We start from the raw sequence: 21,101 nt of genomic DNA, 5'->3' as shown, positions 1-21,101 counted from the left end.
TTTTCCTACGAGAAAACGTGATGTACAAGAAAGTTTTTATGGAAATAGTTTGTTAAAAATTCCCCCAAGAATAATTTATTTGAATGCACAAGATTTCATAGAAGGAGATTTTGAATAAAAAATAAAAAAATGTTTTACCTTTGGAAAGTAGTTTTTTGAGGAAATTTGATGTCTTTGAAGACTTTTATCAGAGCATCAACGGAAGCTTGGAAAAAGGAGGCATAACTCTACAACATTGGTGATAAACTTATTATTTTTGCAGACAAATATCAGTGAACAAACCCCAACATAGTCCATATTTGTTTCTGTATCTAAAATATTAAAATACCTATTATTGTAAGCAAATGACACAATTTTCCGAACAGTGTTATCTGATAAGATAAATAAATTAAATACACATGCGACACCGTGATAAAGTCCATAAAGGATCCGGATGTTAGTAGTTAACGTTTTACAATTGTGTTTTTTTTTATATACATTTTTTCAAATATATAAATACGTAACTGATGAAGTCGTTAAGTTGTGTCATCTTGGCGTTGTAAACAGTATTGACTTTATATTAAGAACGTCAAAAAATAAATTAAAAAAATGGTCTGAGCTTGCAAGGCCTTAGAGCCAATGTATATACTACTGCATTGCGTTACAGAAAATGCTGATAATTTTGAACCACTTTGTACACTAAAAAATGCTACAAAAGATTTTGTCACTTAATACTAGAAAGTCAAGCTTTTATCTTTGTATTTTTACATGTTCAAAATAATTCTAGTTCACAAATTATTATATCTCCTTGTTATTAATTTTTTTTTTATCATTCCATTTTTCAATTTAAACCATATAATTTTCTTTCATACTAACTTGTGTATATAACTATAAATTGGTTTATATCTGTATCATTTCTTATAATCTCTATTTGTTTAGTTTGTGTTATTATCAAGTGAAGTATTCCTTATCTTCCTGGTATACATTCCATTCATAGTTTTACATACATTCACAGCTGAACTACTAATTTACATATAATTCCTGATTTACAAGGTTGTAATTAATGACTTTTGTCTTCATTTGCATGCATTGTTGTATTTTTATTTGCTTATTTCTTTTTTTATGATGTGAACTACCTAACAAGTATGTTAATTTACAAATAAGATAATTTATATGCAGCATGTTGACGATTTTTAAAGATAGCATTATTGCTATGTAAATTCAAAAGTGGTCCGTTTTAGATAAATTGTATTTACTGTTTAAGAATTTTTAGGTATAATGTAATTTCTTGATAATTAACAAGAATAAAGATTACTTTAATAATGATATTATTATTAGATGAAAACAACATTTTATAAATTTATCATTAAATGGAATAACAGTAGTATATGCCGCTGTTTAATAGTCGTAAATCGATTACTCGAAAACAAATCGTACACTATATTAATTTGTAGCTTTCAAAACGCTTTCTGGATTATTTTTTCATTACGAGTCATCAACCCAAGTATTACAGAATAATAAAACTATATAATAACTAATCGAAGAATTCAAATAGAGAAAACTATTCAACGAGTGACCGAACAACACATTAATTCAAGAATGCGCGCAGGGCATGAGTTAATTATCAATGTTAAATATTTTTCGATATTTGAATTCTTTGATTAGTTATCTTTTTTATTACTTTGGCAAATGGCTTATTTTTATGAAAATAAAGTTGAAAATGTAAGGAACTACATTTTGTTGTATGACGTCAGACCACGTTTATTTCACATGTACAATTATCGGTTTCTATTTCACTGGGATTCATTGCAACCAGTGTAATAATAAATAATAACGGAAGACCCTTCATATTATAATTCACAAGTCTATAAAAATAAATCATAAGATTTCAAAAACATTAGTAAGTAAAACTATTTAGTATGAAATATTATGAAGAAAAAAAAATCCATATAATTTGCTGTTGAGGGAAAACAAAAAAAAAGATTAATAAGGATATCATGGATATAAAAGAAGAAAAACTAAATTGAATGCTACCTTCTCTATGGAATGATAGGAGATACAGAGTGCCGATTATAATTATATAATTTCAAATGAAACTACAGTGAATGTAATATGTTAATACCAAATACAACAGGGGCCAGTTATGTATCGAAGCAGTCTTAAGTCTAGAAATCAAATATAAAATGTTTGCACTTAATTTGTTTAATTCTTATAACTAATGTAATTGTTTTTTTGTTTGTGTAGTTTCATAAAAGTTTCAATTTACAATCGTTATATAAATTCGATCAAAATGATACCACCATTAAATTATCTTAATAATTTCAATTTATGCGAAATAGTGCATAGAATTTACACCAGAATTATTACTAAACTTTTACCAACAACAATACAAAACTAGTTGTGTCGAAACGACACGAATGACCCCGTTTCAAAAAATTGAAAAATCTGTAATTTCAACAACACATGTGGACACAAACATGACGGTAGTCTCACATAATAAAAATCAGCTTAAAATCTGAAGGCGTATAGAAAAAAAGTCTGTATAACTGTGATTTTCAACAATTTTCAAAGTCGCAAACCCTTAATTTCGGAAGCGGAACTAAAGTTAAACTTGATCTGTAACTCACCATGGTTGACTCACATACCAAAAATCAGCCCAATATATGAAAGTGTTTAGAAAAAAGTCCGTATACCTGTGATTTTTAACAATTTATCAAAGTCCAAAGACCGTAATTTCGGCCAAAATTAGCGGAGCGAAACGAAACTTAAACTTGATCTGTAACTCATCATGGTTTAACTCACATACCAAAATTCAGCCCATTATCTGAAGGCGTTTAGAAAAAAAGTCCGCATAATGGTTTGTTGCGGAATGACGGAATGACGGAATGACGGACAAGGATAAAACTATATGGCAACGGCAACTTTGTTGCGAGGCCATAAAAAGCAAATAAAAAAAAAATAAATCTCGAAAAGGTTATTTTCCTTTGGACCTACGAACCTTGAGTAATAGTTTTTTGTTAAATTATCAGTTATTTTCAGCAGTTATAATAATAGTAGCAAGATGAAGGATATCTTACTACCAAAAACAATACTTACACCGTAATTTTGATACTAACTTTTAATGAAAGCCCTAACTGTTATAAATAAAGGCAACAGTAGTATACCGCTGTTCGAAACTCATAAATCGATAGAGAGAAAAACAAATCCGGGTTACAAACTAAAACTAAGGGAAACACATCAAATATAAGAGGAGAACAAGGGCAAAATAGAAACACGACATTAAAATGTAACACACACAGAAACGAACTATAATATAACAATGGCCATTTCCCTGACTTGGTACAGGACATTTCAAGAAAAAAGATGGTGGGTTGAACCCGGTTTTGTGGCATGCAAAATCTCCCGCTTTTATGGCAATATTATAATGTACTGCACTGAATACAATGATACAATTGTTGTGACGAACGTTGAGGCGGTCGCCATGTTTTCAACGTCGGTAGATAGTTATCATTTAAAGGTGCAAATTAAAATCATGTTATGTGGTCCGATTATATATAAAAGTATCAAAGGTACCAGGATTATAATTTAGCACGCCAGACGGGCGTTTCGTCTACATAAGACTCATCAGTGACGCTCATATCAAAATATTTATAAAGCTAAACAAGTACAAAGTTGAAGAGCATTGAGGATCCAAAATTCCAAAAAGTTGTGCCAAATACTTCTAAGTTAATCTATGCCTGGGGTAAGAAAATCCTTAGTTTTTCGAAAAATTCAAAGTTTTGTAAACAGGAAATTTATAAAAATGACCACATTATTGATATTCATGTCAACACCGAAGTGTTGACTACTGGGCTGGTCATACCCTCGGGGACGAAACGTCCACCAGCAGTGGCATCGACCCAGTGGTGTAAATAGTTATCAAAGGTACCAGGATTATAATTTAGTACGCCAGACGCGCGTTTCGTCTACATAAGACTCATCAGTGACGCTCATATAAAAAAAGAGTTATTTTTTTGCAACGTCAATCTTTTTGAACAGTTATTTTGGTAAATGTATATTCCCAAAAAGTTGTATTGCCTACTCGCAATCTGCCACAGGGAAGGGGTTATTCTTTCTTACTTTTTAAGCAAGATTCAATCTAATCAAAACTATACTAGAATTACGCTTCCAATAAATAATTTTCAGGAATATGATATTTTTTTGTTTATGATAGGCTCTAAAAATAATGAAGAAATACGATTATGGTGTTTCAGTAAAACGCTTCTGTTTAGTTTTAAAGAAGTACGTGCACTTCTCTGAAACTAAACAGAAGCGTTTTACTGAAACACCATAATGACATTTGCTTGACATTAATAGTAGTAAACAAGCAATAAATGTCTTGTTTATTCAAATTGCGTTATTAATTTTAAACTATTTTGGGTTTTTATATTCTTAATTATATCTGCTCTCCTCATTTATTCATAAAGACAAAATTAAAAGGATTATAAAAGAAGTTTTTATAAATAGACTTATTCATTTTTTTTTCATTAGTAACCAAATAATGTCCTGTACTACCCTCCTAATATTTTTAGTAATGTACTGTTACATATGAATCATCTAGTGTGACGACATTGTCTTCAGGTCGTGACTTATTTCACTCAACAATGGATATGATAAGAGTTATCTATAATATATCTCAGTTCCAACTTGGACAAAGTGTAACCGAATTATGGAAATTAAACGTATTTTCAGCATCTGTGTATTTTTTTCATCCATATATGGTAGGTTTGCTTAATATAAAATTAATTTATACTTTATTATTTCATGTTATATGTTGAGAAAATTTTATGACAATTCTTTAAGTTGATTTTCATATAGTATAGACTTACAAATATAAGAAGACCATTAGCATTTCTAATGACTTTTTCTCTGTCACAAGTAATTTGTCTTTAACATGATATACACAATGTACATGTATGTTGATATATATTTTTATTCAGGTTAATTTTGTTTGCAAACCTCTTTAAATGAATAAAGAATTGAATTAAATTTAATTGTATAAAGATATATATGTTCATGCATTTATATCATTGAAAGGCATATAATTAGTGGCGGCTTGACTTCACTTTTAGAGATAAAACATGATTCTATATTTTGTTAAAAAAATATTTCTAATTTTACGCATATTAAACGAAGAGACACACATGTAGCCTCTAGGTTATGGAAATTTTCTTTAGATAAATACAGAATAATGTGGTGCATGGCTTAAGCTCCAATTGATATTGTATTTGCGGTTTCTTGAGTAAAATATTGTCATATTTTCATACACATATGATATTTAAAGACACATACCTAGTACTTAAGAAAAATGAAATGCTTATAGTATTTATTTCTTCTAGGTCCACGAGAACAAACAACGTATTCAATTTTAGAAGAAATGATCATTATTACTTTTTTTTTCTTTCCTTAATCTGTTGAAACATCTTTTTGAAATAAACTTATATATGATTCAATAATGGGGCAAAAACTTTTAACGGAGTTTTTGTGGTAATATGTAAACAATATGTTATAATGTTCAGATGTTGTTTATAACAATTTTGAAAAGTTCGGTTAGAAATGATATTGATGCCCTCAGGATTTTCTAGAATTAAGGGATCATTTTTGCGCAAAGCATAAATGCATGCATGTAGGTTAATACATTTTTAGGACCAATACAAACAACTATTTTTTATTACATGTTCATGTATAACCAGATGTAAAACTTTTAGTTTGGACCGTAAGATGAATTCAGTTATACAATAAGTTGATATTGAAAGTATCAAAATTATTAATTTCAGTACAACATTTACAATGTGAAGTCAAATTACAATTTTCAAAGCACGAAGAAGGCTACATGTGTCGAAATGATAATTCAATCGGTTCAATGTTTAATGGAAAACAATTATGATTATACTGATACCATCTTATGACATGATTTCCTAACTGTACGCTTGAATTCAATATTAATTTGAACTTAAAATAGTGTTAAAAAACCAGAACAAAAATATGTCCTCAGACGATTTTATTACAAAGGTATGGTTTTTCGAAAGTATTCTGTAACATGTTCTATGACCTATCTTATTACATATGTAAGAATTATCAAGAAAATTCTAGGATACGTCTTAGACTGCATTATCAAAGCTGTCTTTGATTATTCCTATTCAGAATGTTCTTAGGACACTACTATATTTATTATAACCTTTGTATAACAGCGTCAGTGACTCGTTTTTTGAAGATGAACGAGCGCCTGGCATACAAAATTTAAGAATGGTAATTTTTTATTAAATTAATTGTTTGACAATCCTAAGTAAAATTTTCCTCATATTTTTTCGTCTTCTACACTATACAATATATATAATTTACTTTAAGAATAACTATATGGTAATTAAATTAAGAAAATATTATTGAAATGGTAATTAAAAAAGGTAGAGGACATATAAAATTAAAGTTATTTTACCCACAATGTTCACTGCTGTACTCAAATGTTTGACATTATGCTCTATTTTGTCTGTTTTGCTTTGATCACACATTGTTGCAAATATAAGGCAAGTTTATGAGACTCTTATACAACAATGTACAAGTTTACCTAGCTATAAAACCGTCCTGAGACCATCTTTAGACATATTTTGATGTCCTCATAATGCGATAAATGTAACTCAAATCACATAGAACTAAGATATATTCTAAGACCATCTTATATTTCCTCATCCTAAAATGCTTTAGAATACCATGATCCTGCTCCCAATAATTCAAATTGTTTTACAGTTGAGTCATATTAACAGATACAATTAATTAATAAGTCACTTATCATCTCACTGAGGCAAGGTAACAGGAACACAAACAGTATGGAATATATGTATCCGGATTTTGATATGCGACTATTTTTTGTGGCACACCCGCTTTCTGTAATATCTTTACACCAACACTACAATATTGTTACTATTTTAAACATATTTAATTATAGTGGATTGGGAAACAAGTTTTGCAACTTATATTAATCCCTTTCCACTTTGCGGGTGCGAGTGCTGCCTTGTAGCGGCATTAGCCTGCTCTTTTTCGAAATCTACAAGGGTGTCTTTAGATACGTGCAAGATATATGGCTCTCTCTTAACACGGGTCAGTCATTTATCGTCCCTTTCCGACGGACTATCATCGTTTCCTCAAGACCATACTCGCAAATGGTGTCCAGGGAGCGCCGAAAATTCAGTCATTTTTCACATTTTTATCCCAAAAATTTGAATACATTTCTCGATTTATATTGTACAGGCTATTACTTTTGGGATTATGCCTCCGGTAGATTGCTGTCTGATTAGTAATCATACAATCCCTTATTTATCATTCACCCGTCGACGCACCTGGTATTGTTCCTTTTGAAGTACGTGACATTCCATCAGTTTTTGTTAGTTCCCTTGTTCTAATCTATCAATTAATAATAATTTAACATCAGTTAACTATTGTTGCCTAACTTTATATTTCCTTAGCTAGCTTCCGGTAGTAGCGAGCACAGGTAAATCTACTTTAAAAACTATATGCCGTCTTATGGCAAGCCGTTCTCGTCAAAACTATGTTTAAACCATTTTTCGAGAAATTTACACACTGAGAATTACAAAAAAACACACTGAGATTTAAAAACTTCAAAACACACACTGAGAATTAAAAATTACACACTGAGATTTCATAAAGACGCACTGAGATTACAAAAATGAAAAACACACACTGAGAATTGAAAATTACACACTGAGAATTGAAAATTACACACTGAGAATTGAAAATAACACACTGAGATTTCAAAAAGACACACTGAGAATAGATAAACTGAAAAACACACACTGAGAATTATTAATTACACACTGAGATTTCAAAAATACACACTGAGATTAATATGCAAATTACTAATGAATATTCATGAGATGAATAATTCAACAGATTAATATCTTGATCTCAAAAACTCTTGTCATTATAGTGAAATGCGATTCCTTCAACCAATTAACATTCGTAATAAATTTCATGACTTAACATCGCTCATATTCACAAGTTTGTTGCCTATAATTCATATCATTACTACCAGTGTATCGGGACTTTAAACCGTTTTAGCATGGGTCCCTTTTAAAAAGTCTTCCAACTGTTACCCTGATTTCGCAAGTTAATCTTTTATATTTTTGTTACGTTTATATGCTATTATAGACACTTGAGTAAAAACTTCACTGCATTATTTGTTTTTCAGTGCAAATTGTTCCAAGTTTTCTTATAATTTTAATATAAAGTTTTCACCATTTGGTATAAATATTTTGTAATAAGAATAAGCGGGTATTTTTCTTGTCCTTGTATTTCTAAAGTTTTTTTTATGAATAATTTGGAACCAAATCGAAGGACTAACGAGTTCTGTCCCCTAGTTGCTTTAAGCTTGTAATAGATTCAGATTAAGTATGCTAATTAGATATGTGCGCATAAAAAGTGCGCAAAAATCTCAGTGTGTCATTTTAAATTCTCAGTGTGTAATTTCAAATTCTCAGTGTGTGTTTTCAATTTATTTATTCTCAGTGTGTCTTTTTGAAATCTCAGTGTGTTATTTTCAATTCTCAGTGTGTAATTTTCAATTCTCAGTGTGTAATTTTCAATTCTCAGTGTGTGTTTTTCATTTTTGTAATCTCAGTGCGTCGTTATGAAATCTCAGTGTGTAATTTTTAATTCTCAGTGTGTAATTTTTAATTCTCAGTGTGTGTTTTGAAGTTTTTAAATCTCAGTGTGTTTTTTTTATAATTCTCAGTGTGTAAATTTCTCGAAAATGGTTTAAACATAGTTTTGACGAGAACGGCTTGCCATACCGTCTTTATTCTCTAGTTCAAGTAGCTGCCAGATACAGTTTTTTATTGTTTGTTTGACTGTTAAGATATCTGATCTCGATGGGCAAACGGACAGATTTGTGCCTACAGAAACTGTTTTTACAATAATTTTTTACTGAAATAAGTCACGTTTTCTAGACCATATGTTTTGTTCGTTGTCATTAGTCTTTATCTATACGTCTATTGTGATTGACGATTCTGATTAAAGATGTTGGTGTTCTTTTTATCTAATACGGTATACAGAACACTGTTTAATTTTTATATTTTTCTAGGTGTATTGAGTGTTGATTGTACAGGTAGAAAGGATGGAGTTTATGAAAGAGGATGTAAAGCATTCACCAAATGTGTCAATGAAACAGCAGAAATTGTCAACTGCAAAAACAAAACCAGATTTAATCCTGACACAAATGAATGTGATTAGTGAGTACATATTATATGATTTAGTTTTGTCCCTTACACATAAAATTTGGCTTTTTAGATTTCGAATGTTTATCCATCTTTATTCCATTTTTTTTTAGCTTTATACAATCATAAAAGTTCTTTCTTTAATAGTTTTGATGTTTAATGATTGTTTTTATGGGGGGACTGGAAATAGGCCGTGCGTCCGTCAGTCCTTCCAGTCTTTTCAGCGCTCTCACGGGTACAACTCTTGCCTGAATTTTATAAACCCTATACTATAGGTTAATATCAGTTATATCTCGAACAAGTTTTAAAATGGTGGTCGATCGACTTTTATTAAGAGTTATGCTCCTTGGAAATACTATATTTAAGAAAAATGGCCTCGTCAGCGCTCTCACGGGTACCATTTTCGTATATTATTTTTACAAAATTATTCTTAAGGTTGATATCAGCAATATCACGGACAAGTTATATAATGGTGGACGATAAACCTTTATTTAAAAGAGTTATGCCCCTTGAAAATATCAAATTAATAGAAAATGGCCTCGTTAGTGATCTCCCGGGTACAATTCTTGCCATATAAACTATAGGTTGATATTAGCAATATATCGGACAAGTTAAATAATGGTGGACTATTACCTTTTAAAAAAATAGGAAGATATTAAATAAAACGCAAGGCACATTACTTTGTTCTTTTATCTGTATTGATATTTTATGAACATTGAACTTAATATCTCTCCAGAAATTATATAAGATAATTGATTCAATATTATTTACCAAAGTGAAAAAATAATTGCGGTAATTCAGTAATTTATATCTCACACCCGAAATCGTTTTTGCTGATCATTCTATAAATATGCTCCTTATTATCAATACGTTAAGTAATTAAAAAAGAACAAAAAACAGCCATATTAGATCTCAATTGCCTAAGGAACATATATTTTTATATTATTTTAGGGTTTATGGTATACATTTCATGTGCAATTTTATCAACAGATCCTTAAGTTTTACTACATGTTATGGAAAAAAAGCTAGAAGCTTGCTTATTGAAGGCAAATATGGATTTCAAATGCAGTTTTTTTTTCATTTCCTAAATTTGATTTACTTTTCCAGTGAATTTCATGTACCACCACCATGTGGAACATACAGGGAATGTGTACATCTAGGAGATGGGAATTACCCGGATATAGAACATATGTGCACCTCTTTTTACACATGTCTAGGAGGAATATTTCTAGGTCACACACCCTGTGCACCAGGTATGTACACATTCAGTGTTTACTTAGATTCAAGTATTCACTTATTTTACATTATAAGTCTTATGTCTAAACTTGTGTTTCTAAAGAATATGAGGAATATCAAGGTGTCCGGAATTATTGATCGTTTCAAAGCATAGGTTATCGTTTTCAAAAATATATATCATTCGAAATACTAGGTTTTTTTTTAAGCCGTATTTGGCACATTTTTTTAAATTTTGGGTGCTCAATGCTCTTCAACTTTGTACTTGTTTTTTTTTTAACTATTTGATCTGAGCGTCACTGATTAGTCTTATGTAGACGATAGCACGGCTGGCGTATTAAATAATTAGCGCAACACTTCAAAAGTTACTTCTAATAATTTTATCTGATATAAAAAAAAGAGGGTGTGGTATGATTGCCAATGAGACAACTCTTCTAAGACCAAGTGACACAGATATTAAAACCAACAGGTCACCGTACGGTTTCAAAGAAGTCAATATATAAGTATTGACTACTGCGCAGATGATACCCTCGGAGCCCATCGGCAGATATATCGACCAAATGCTGTAACAGAATAATACAACATATTTTACATTTAATGCGTCCAGGCCGCTGTTCACGAGTTATCTTCACAGGGAATGCTCAAAGCTGAGTATCTGAAAGCCAAGATATATAAGAACCGAAACAGTTGAGCAAAAGGACATAAACAAATCCATGTAAGATCAACTTTGCCTGAGGACACCTTCATAATTATTAATTGTAATTATTTCCACCTGTTTGACTTACAATTGCATGACCCAAATTATTTTAGATGTCAATCTCGTCTCTTTCCTTATTATATTGGTTTTAAAACATTAAAATCACAATTATCGCCATTTGACAAATATAGTGGCATTCTTTAGGTTGGCAGTCAATATATCCTAAATTATTTCATTTACTTTTCAAATTTATAATTTAATGTTTTAAAAACCATATAATAATAAAAAAGAGGAGATTGACCTCTGCAATAATTTGGGTCATGCAATTATAAGGTCAAACAGGTTTAAATAATTACAATTAATAATTATGAGGGTGTAAAACTAAACTAAAGACTGCTTGACATACTTAGATTTTCCTCTCCGTCAATGCAAATGTTTATTTATGAGTTTTATTTTGTTATACATTTCATTTATCGGTTTTACTTTGTTTGTTCATAACTTGTCCACGTTAGAATCATGAAACTGCGACAATAAAAGGAAACTACAGTTTTACGTAGCATCTACAATCGGCCACTTACTCATTGCACAGTAAAATAGAGCGAAGCATTACCAATGCTGAACATGCAAATTCATTATATTCTTTGTGATTAAAAAAGAAAAATATCTCAGATGTATGTTTCTTTCTGCGATAAAATATTCATTCATTGGTTTCTCTTAGAAATAAGTAATAACAAACTTTTGTCATTTTGGTTGCAGGATTCGATCCATAATCCTGGATACGATTGGGACCAAAAATGATTTTTTTTAAATTTGTATTTGTTAAAATTCATTTTAGTTATTAAAATTTCTATCTGCAATAGAATGTTGATAAAATAAAAACATATTCATTAGAAAATAATAAATGACCCCAAAAAATAGGAGCTTAGTACGCTAAATATCCTCATAAAACCATTTCGCCGTTTGTATGGTAAAGACACACGTTAAGTGTCTTCTAATTTGACAAATAAAAAACTTTGTCCTTTTTTACACGTATCATATAAAGTGAAATGTGATTCTATATTTTGCAGGACTGGTTTTTAACCAAGGGCTCCAGGTCTGTGACTGGCCTTTTAATGTTACAAAGCCATGCGGAATATTGGAAGTATGACGTGTCATGTGACTAAGCGTTCTGTTTTCCTCCTACCTCATTTCCGTTTTGTCTGACAATTTTTCATACTACCTCATATTCATCGGAAAATGCAATAAAGTGAAATAATTGCTCAGGGAACCACACACATGTTTTACCTTTTACGCAAATAGTTTAAATTAATAAAATAAAGATATTTGTTGTATATCTGTACTCTTGTTTTATAATAGGAAAAATATATTCGAAATGTTTTGTCATGATGAATCCATACCTAGAATGATAAGTTTGTTGAACAAAAACTGTTTCATAATTATTCATAAATCATAAAGACACTTAACCGAAAGACGATTAAAGTCAAGAACATGCTTGAAGTTTTTGACGATTTTGACGAACAAGGCGATAACGTTTGTAGAATTACTGGTGTTTGCTCTGTTATCGTAGCCAGTTTACCCGAATTATGTTCTGGATAAAAACCATTGTTAATAATTAAATCACGAAAGAATCTAGCCGATGCTTTTGGGACTCTTGGTCTAGAGGGATCGCTGAAGTTAACAAAATGAAGTCCAAATCTTTCTGAATACCCTCTCACCCACTCAAAGTTATCCATAAGAGACCAAGCTGTATACCCTTTTATGTTGATACCATCAATGCGTATTGCTTGTTATATGAAACAAAAATAAAAGAATATTTCAATTTATACTGTCGAAGGACTCATTCAAGAAAAAATATTGGCAGGTTTTTCGAAATATTTGAATTTGTTTTCACAGACGTAGAACCAACTCACGAATCACAGACGTCGATAATTAGATATCAGACTAACAACCGTAGCTACCATAGCTTCTTACATTAGCGACCACATTTTGACACCGTCTTCTAAATCCTGTTCAGTCTTTTATTTCTTTTTCAAGTCAGTGGTCATCATGTTTGTGATTGCATTTTCAGGTTTATTTGTATGTATTTTGATTTTACGAAATAGTCTACATATACAAAAGCGAGGAAAGACTCCAAGTAAAACTAATTTAAACCCACAACATGTTGTATCTGTACATAATTAGACCATCTTGACCATAAGTTGTTCGCTGTTGATTGTAAATTTTTGTATTTAATCAATTTTTATTCGCAAGAGTCGTTTAAGGTTCTTAGTATGCTGTTTTGTACTATGTGGTATTTTTTTTTTTAAAGATTTCAGGTGTCCCTTTTAATGTATAATCCTGTGTGTTATATCACAAAAAAAAATTACCTTTCAAAACATTATTGATGTAATGTTTATAATAAAATATTCGATGATCATCATGTAAGCTTCCGTTTCTGTCAGATATACCATTTTCTGTTATGTATATTGGAACATTTCCATAGTGGTTTCTCATCCAATTCAATGCTTTTCTTATTCCCCAAGGAGTAAGTTTCAACCATGAAGATCCTGACCTAGAAAGTTTCATTATTTATAGTCGAAATTCAAATAAATACTAATTGAACCCTTGTGAATGATGAACAAATTCAAAAGGTTTGATTTACTAGTAATGCGACAGTGGCAAATGCTCTCATAAGCAAAAGAGTGACGCCATATCAGCTGCCTTGTGTTATTTAGATGTGTTTGTGCTAATAGCCATTCATCCGAAAAGGAACAAAAGTAAAATAAAAAAAAAATGTAAAAAAACGACTAAAAGAACGACTAAAAACGACAAAACAACTGAACACTGAGGAAAATTCAAAACGGAATGTCCCTAATCATTTGGCAAAATCAAAAGCTCAAACAAAACAAACGAAGAATGGTTAACAACTGTCATATTTCTGACTTGATACAGGCATTTTCTTAAGTAAAAAATGTTAGATGCAACCTGGTTGTATATCTAGCTAAACGTCTCACTTGTATGACAGTCGCATAAAATTCTATCATATTGACAACGATGTGTGAAGAAATCAAACATACATAATAGATAATTGGCAAAAACAGGGGTACAGCAATCAACATTGTGATATTATCTTAAACACTACATGTATCTTATTATCCTGAAGGTAACGGTTTTCAAAAACTTGCCAATTTTACTGCTGAAATTAAACCTATAAAAAGTGTTCTTGAAACATATTTAATACAGACATTATAAGATTTGGATATTTCTGTTTCACTCGGGAAACTCTATACTCAAATTTCTGACAAAAAAAAACAAATCTTCTTTTTTATCAATTGTTAATGTTTCATTTTTTAACGGTTATTTCTTGAGCGTCATCTTACGTTTTGTTTACATTACAACTTGTTTGCCATGCCTGGGTCTGTGATCGAATTTTAAATTTCAATGAACGTTGTTAATGTAGTACTGGTAAATTATCAAGGTACCGATGTCGTTACCACAAACCAATTAAAACCTCTCGTTAACTCTTTCATAGATAATACCAATGTTATTTCAACTGATCGGGCGGAGCTTACGTTTTAATTTGCATAAGGACAGTCTATTTGAAAATGTGTGTGATTAGGGTGATTGCCGTTATAATTATCAGTGATTTATAATCACCTATCAGTGTCATTAAAGGAATTTCCAAAATAATGACTGGACACTTCATTGAGGATCCTAAAACACCTATCTATAGATGGACTGGTTTATTATGTGCGAACCTGACAAACTCCGCACAGTCAAGTGAAATAAATTGAGTAATACAAATATATGATTAATTTATTTGGCTTTACCAATAGAATTCTTACTAAAACTAGATATCATATTATAATTACCAGTGACATTTTTTTTTCTTATAAAGAATGTAAGTTAGACATGAAACATATAAAATAATCAATCCTTTGAATGCACTGATTCTTAAAGGTTACAAATTAAACACAGCAGTAGAATCTTAATTTTTTTCAATATTCACATTCATTTTTTTTAAAACTTAAACATCATCAATATATATTTCTATATGTGCACAGTTATACAAACTCAAACTTTGACATCCTTTCAATGCTTTTCACTTATATTTATGGGACTTTTAAGACTGGTTATGATGTCTGTACAATAAATTCGTTGGATATGTACTGATTTTCGTTTGTTCATGTCTGTCATATTGTTTGCCCGGTATATTGTTCAGTTATAAATTAGGCAGTTATTTTTTCCGTTTGAAATATTTTGAATTTTTCAAGTTGGGACCTTTCACAGCAGACTATATGGTATGGGGTTTTTCATATGATAAAAGGCCGTACTACGACCTACATGTATAATTGCTTAAAACCACTTAATTTTAACTCTCTTTTTTTCTCTCTTATTGTATTAACATTCGATTTAAATAAAGGTCGTAATAATTACCCAATCCAAGCCGGATCTTTAACGGCAATGATATCTGTGTCATCTCTGTAATCAACTTTATATGTAGAGGTTCGGCGCATGGATACCATTTCCGATGTGTAGAAATTTAAACCAATAAAATCAGAGGAACCTACAGTAAAAAGCCACGAAGAGATGAGTGGCCCTGTTGTTGACTGCAGACAAAGTACAAAAGAAACAAAATTACTTTAGCATTACTCTTTAATGTGTAACGGTTATTATTCAAACTACAGATTAAGTAGATTATGAGATTAAATAAAATGAAAATTAACTTGTAGATTTTCATGGATAGAATTAAAAAAAATATCACGGATTAAAAAAGATAAATGATCTAGAAGCTTGTGCATATATTGTTGGGTTAATAGGTAAAAATAATCTAATAATGATATTTCAATTAAACTTGACTATCATTTGAAGAGGCTTTTTGTTCTTTTTAATATGAGGCAGGCATTACCTGTGAAAGGGGACGAAGTCTGTATTCAAAAGTATGTTGAAAAAGAAAAGGAAATACCGTAACGTTTCCGATTTTGGTTCTGTTCTTAGGGATTTTAGTTGTGACGTTACTTATGTTATGACGTTATATTCAATGTAAACAAAGAAACACCATCATCATGTAATGTTTTTCATATCAAAGAATGATCAAAAAATGAAATTGGTATTGTGTTTCTTCTTATATTTTACTAGACTGACAAATAGATATTTTATCCAAAGTCTCATGATAACAAGACCGGTAGAAGGAAGTAAAGGAGTAGTTCCAGTAAGACCCCTTTTTGGCCCTAAATTATAACAGTTTTACAAAGTTGATAAAATGTAAACTTTTAGTTATTTATTGCAAAGTAGAATGCTTCTGCTACATACATATGGACTGTTTTTGACAATACAATGCACAAATATCTGGTACTAACATCGTTAAGGTAGATCACCAGTATATATTTTTTGAGACAGAATTTTTTTATAATTTGCCTAAATGAAGATTTTATTATGCTCTTTTCAAAAATTAAATAAAAAGTATGGGTCACCGTGCTATTTTTCAAGCTATGAGTTGTTGAAAATTGCCAAAATTTGGTTAGTTTGTTCATGAAAAAACACATTAGTGTGCATAAAAAAAATTCTATGAGATAGAATTTTGAAATAAATTGTGAGAAGAAAGGTTTCATAATATGTTTTAAGAAAATAAAAAGAAAACATGGTGTCACCGAACTTATTTTCTTGCTACAAGTAAATATAAAAAAAAATCCTATTAGCCCAGTATAAATTTTGTACTAAAAGAGTTATCTACCCTTAAATGGCTCATTCGAAAAAAATGATTTTAAAACCAAAGAAAGAGATATTTGTTAAAATATTTTGTATAATACAATTAATTAACAAGTTTTCTTTGAATATAAAAATCTTCTAACAATTGAATTGCAAATCTGTCTCCAAATTTGCAGATTTAGGCAAATAACTAGACCGATTTTTTACTGTGATTGTACAATCCAAGATGGCGGTATACCATCAATCTACCTTAAGTCATGATAAATTACAGAAATCTTCACAATTTTAGCATTTTAGTTAAATTTTAGACGGTTTCCGTCTTAAGGTAGCACAATACAAAGATTTTATAACTCCAACTCCCAAGTTTTAAAATGCTGTAACTTTCTTAATAATGCTTGAAAATTTATAAAAGTGGTAGTTTTGGATAGCTAACAGATTACTCTTTCAAATTAATGCAATGTTAGTATTATGCAATAATTATGTAACCAATTATAATGTTAACTGTGTCTAAAATATTTTTCACCAAATTTCCACTTTCAAATGAAATTAGCTTCTGCAAAGGTATCCCTAGAGGGTTGATTTTATTATATGTTGTTCCTATGGCCATTATCTACAAAAGGGTGTCTCAGATTTCAGATAGAATGTATAGAATAAATTTTACACTAATTAAACATTACCTTCTTTTATGTGGTTAGGATATTTACACTAATTAGAGATTTATGAGAGAATGGAATACCATAGAGACAATCTGAGACACCCTTTTGAAGCCCATGATGTGTTGATTAAGATTTCGTTAAAATTTTCTGTATAGTTAAAGAGATGATAGGGCTAAATTCATTCAAGTGAACTTACCCAGATTTTGCCACTAATTACATAATAACTGATTACATAATGATTGCATAATAAAAATATTGCATTCATTTAAAAGATTAATCTTTTATCTATCTATATATACTTCTTTTATTATTTTCTATGCATTCATAAGTAAGTTATAGCATTTCAAAGGTTAGTGATTGGAAGTAAAAAAATCTTTGTATTGTGCTACCTTAAACGAAAGGCGTTTGTGTTCATTCTTAATATTGAAAAGTAAGTTGTACTTGATGATAATACATAACATATATAAAGGTTGAGGACGAACACGTATGCGGCCACTTTCATTTTTGACAAAAACCATCTGAAAAGTGACATTTTTAGGCATATTTTATAGATTTTTCATATTCAAGCTGGAATCGGAGCGTTTTTAATGACTCAATCAGTGAAAATCTGTCCATAAACTAATTGAATCAACTTAAATAGACAAGGTGGTACCCAACACCTTGACTAAAATTTATTTGGCTAGTTTAATTTTCATAAAATTTTGACAAAATATTTACTTTGTCTCTTTGACATAAATATAAATATTTTAAAAAATTGAACTAACCAATTTATCAGAAAAATTACACTGGTTATATAGCAGTTTGGTTAAGAAGTGTCTAAAATCTGTCGTTAGATGGAGTTGTTTTTGAGTCCAAAATCGCACCTTACCGGACATATTCCTTCGTGAGCAGATACAAGAATAAAAAAAGTGCCAAAACAAAGTTAACGATTTTGAGTTCATTAGTACAATAAAAATTTTGGGAAATTTTCCCGATTTTCCTATTTTTTATTTTTTTCTACTGTAATAAGGGACTTACTATTTTTAATTCTAAATCTATCCACGGATAATCTATGAAATTAATTCACACAATGAGCAACACTTTTTAAATACTATAATCACCAAAAGAATTATGTTAGTGTTCTTACTATTTAGGTTTTTTTCTAAATACCTTTTATATATTTTTTCTCGTAATCGGTAAAACTTGGAAGTCTGCTGGAATTGAAGTGTTGACGTCTACTCTTGTTCCCTATTTTCTTCTTCATTATATCTGGGTAATCACCATCAACAAATACAGGATTGGCGTACCATCCGAGGAAAAACTGGTTACCTGTTTCAGACGCTTCTATGTCTTCTGGATTAGATTTGTTCGTTGGTTCTTGCCAATGGAAATTGTAGGTTATCCCAACATTTCCTATCAGGAAATATGTATGACAAATTCAATAAAAGCCGTTTCAACGAGTTTAATTATGACTTTATGCTGTATTAATTAAAGATGCAAACTTATTATAAGAAATATAAGACTTATGATATATTGTGCAAATTTGACTTTGCACACAAGCTAGATAAAATGTGTTTCTTAGAACGGACACTAAACATGTTAAAATGTGTACGTGTAGAAATAAGTTGATTCATTACAACAAGAAATGTGTAATACTTATGTTGACGTCTGCCAAATAAATATTGAAAGGTAGTGATAAAAAAAATTACTATTAAGACTGTGTTTATTACCTATCAGTATTATCTAGCTGAAGTAATGATTTCGTAAGAGCCTTGATAATATGTTTCATTCCCGTTCTAGGCTTGTTAAAGCAGATAGACCACAGTATGAGTATGCTCTTGCAAATCACATCATTTGCCAATATGACACTATAACACGCTCATAAAGTTGAAGTTTCCACCAAGAATCCCTAATCAACTTACTTATATGTTATGCCAAAAAAAAAACCATTGAAATTGCCAGAGTGTTATTTTTACTGAGAATGGCTTGATTCAACAAAGTGTATGTGCATGTAAGAGAGGCTTATATTGAGGATTAAAGATTTCCCCTTTCGGTAATTGTATTGGTAAATACGTTTATTTTTTATTTGCGCTGGCAACCTTTAATTGACTGGTAAGATGTATATGCACATATTTTAATGGTTTAGTGATGATATGTTTTTGAAATATTTTTAGAAAAAAATCATTAAATGGAAATCCGTCTATTTACCAAACTATATATAATTTAGCAGAATAACAGTATAATGACATATGTTTTTGTGTATACTTTCGTTACCTTTTTGTATCTCTTTAAATTCGTTGATGTAAATACGATAAGCTTTTGCGTGCGCTTTAATGAGGTTATGCGTTGCAATGTAGACGGTTGTGCCTGGTCCTCCAACCTCAGGAGGCATTGTACCGCCTCCATATCCACGTGTTGCCACTACCCTGGGCTCATTCAGAGTAATCCATAGTTTAACCTTCATAGCAATATTATACTGGTTAGTCACATTAAGAAAATATCCCTTTGTCACGTGTTAAAAATATATGATAACTACTGTTTAATATAAATTTTCGAGATAAGTTGATATAATCGTATAAAATGCATTAATGTTTTGTGTTGTAGTTTGTAATTTTCTGTCACGGATGGTCCATATTATATGTGTTATTTGCCAATTTAATTAGATTCACATATTTGAATGCGTTTGGAGAGCTGCATGTCTTAAACTTCTCGCAAAAGAAGTTGACAACGAAAAGGATGAAAACAAATACTAGTACCAAATTGCAAATTTCAGTTCTATTTCTGATTATAGCATACCCTATCACCAAACTCCTTATAACATATTCTGGCATATTCTGCAAAAAGATCTGAAACTGTTTCACTAAGCCAACCACCATAGGCATCTTGCAGAGCTTGTGGTAGATCCCAGTGATATAATGTCACCATAGGTTCGATACCAGCCTTTTGAAGACCATCTATCAATTTGTTATAATACTCTATTCCTTTACGGTTGACATTCTTTATTGTTCCATCGGGTAAGATTCTTGGCCATGACAAAGAAAATCGGTAATGAGTAACCTAGCACAAATGAAAATAATGCATATCTAATTATTTGTACAGCAATTCAATAGTATGAACCGTTCTCAAGTCAAGAGCCTATAACTCACTGGTTGTCATTGGAGTGTTGTACATAAATCTTTTTTGTTTGAATTGTTTTACATTTTGTTATGTTGTTGTGTTTTGAAGCTAGTTCTACTCATGGTTAATGCCCATATGATAACCTTAAAATCTACGTCATTGGGTTCTAGTGGATGGAGTTGTCATAGGTAATCTCCTTATTTTGTACAAATTTACTTAATCCCCTGTTGTATAGCTATCTATATTATTAGGTCTTTCCACTATTCTGTGGAAAAACCTATTGTATTAGTTCTGATAAAAATTTTCTGACAAATTTGTTTATGCACTGTTTTGTGGTTTCGCAAGATGTCGCTTCAATTTTTTGCATATGATATTGCACTTTTGAGACTGACCCTGTTTAGTCGAAGATTTTTTATTGTTAGAGTTCTCCCCAAAAAACCTGTTTTCTTTATTTTACAAATTTTCTAAATCCCGAGGATTTTTTGT

At 30.5% G+C, this 21,101-nt stretch overlaps 2 protein-coding genes across 2 annotated transcripts in view; one reads left to right on the top strand and one right to left on the bottom strand.

Moving 5' to 3' along the window:
• The first annotated feature begins 4,652 nt into the window (after nucleotides 1–4,652).
• On the top strand, nucleotides 4,653–12,506 carry LOC143076184 (uncharacterized). The gene is made up of 4 exons (XM_076251879.1): nucleotides 4,653–4,739; nucleotides 9,113–9,260; nucleotides 10,353–10,498; nucleotides 12,243–12,506. Exons 1-4 carry the CDS (start codon nucleotides 4,688–4,690, stop codon nucleotides 12,320–12,322), a joined length of 426 nt encoding a protein of 141 aa, XP_076107994.1. The 5' UTR covers nucleotides 4,653–4,687; the 3' UTR covers nucleotides 12,323–12,506.
• Nucleotides 12,496–21,101, bottom strand: part of LOC143076179 (lactase/phlorizin hydrolase-like) — a 59,586-nt gene continuing 50,980 nt past the window's right edge. The window contains exons 31-36 of the mRNA XM_076251872.1: nucleotides 20,295–20,555; nucleotides 19,773–19,956; nucleotides 18,669–18,911; nucleotides 15,592–15,721; nucleotides 13,542–13,726; nucleotides 12,496–12,958 (exon numbers count right to left, since the gene is read on the bottom strand). Coding sequence (XP_076107987.1) covers nucleotides 12,612–12,958; nucleotides 13,542–13,726; nucleotides 15,592–15,721; nucleotides 18,669–18,911; nucleotides 19,773–19,956; nucleotides 20,295–20,555 — 1,350 coding nt within the window. The 3' untranslated portion in view covers nucleotides 12,496–12,611. The remainder of the gene's footprint in view (nucleotides 12,959–13,541; nucleotides 13,727–15,591; nucleotides 15,722–18,668; nucleotides 18,912–19,772; nucleotides 19,957–20,294; nucleotides 20,556–21,101) is intronic.

This window comes from Mytilus galloprovincialis, chromosome 5, assembly GCF_965363235.1.
Source record: "Mytilus galloprovincialis chromosome 5, xbMytGall1.hap1.1, whole genome shotgun sequence".
Lineage (NCBI taxonomy): Eukaryota > Metazoa > Mollusca > Bivalvia > Mytilida > Mytilidae > Mytilus > Mytilus galloprovincialis.
Note: the sequence above shows the minus strand (reverse complement) of the source record. Positions and strands in the feature narration are given on the sequence as shown.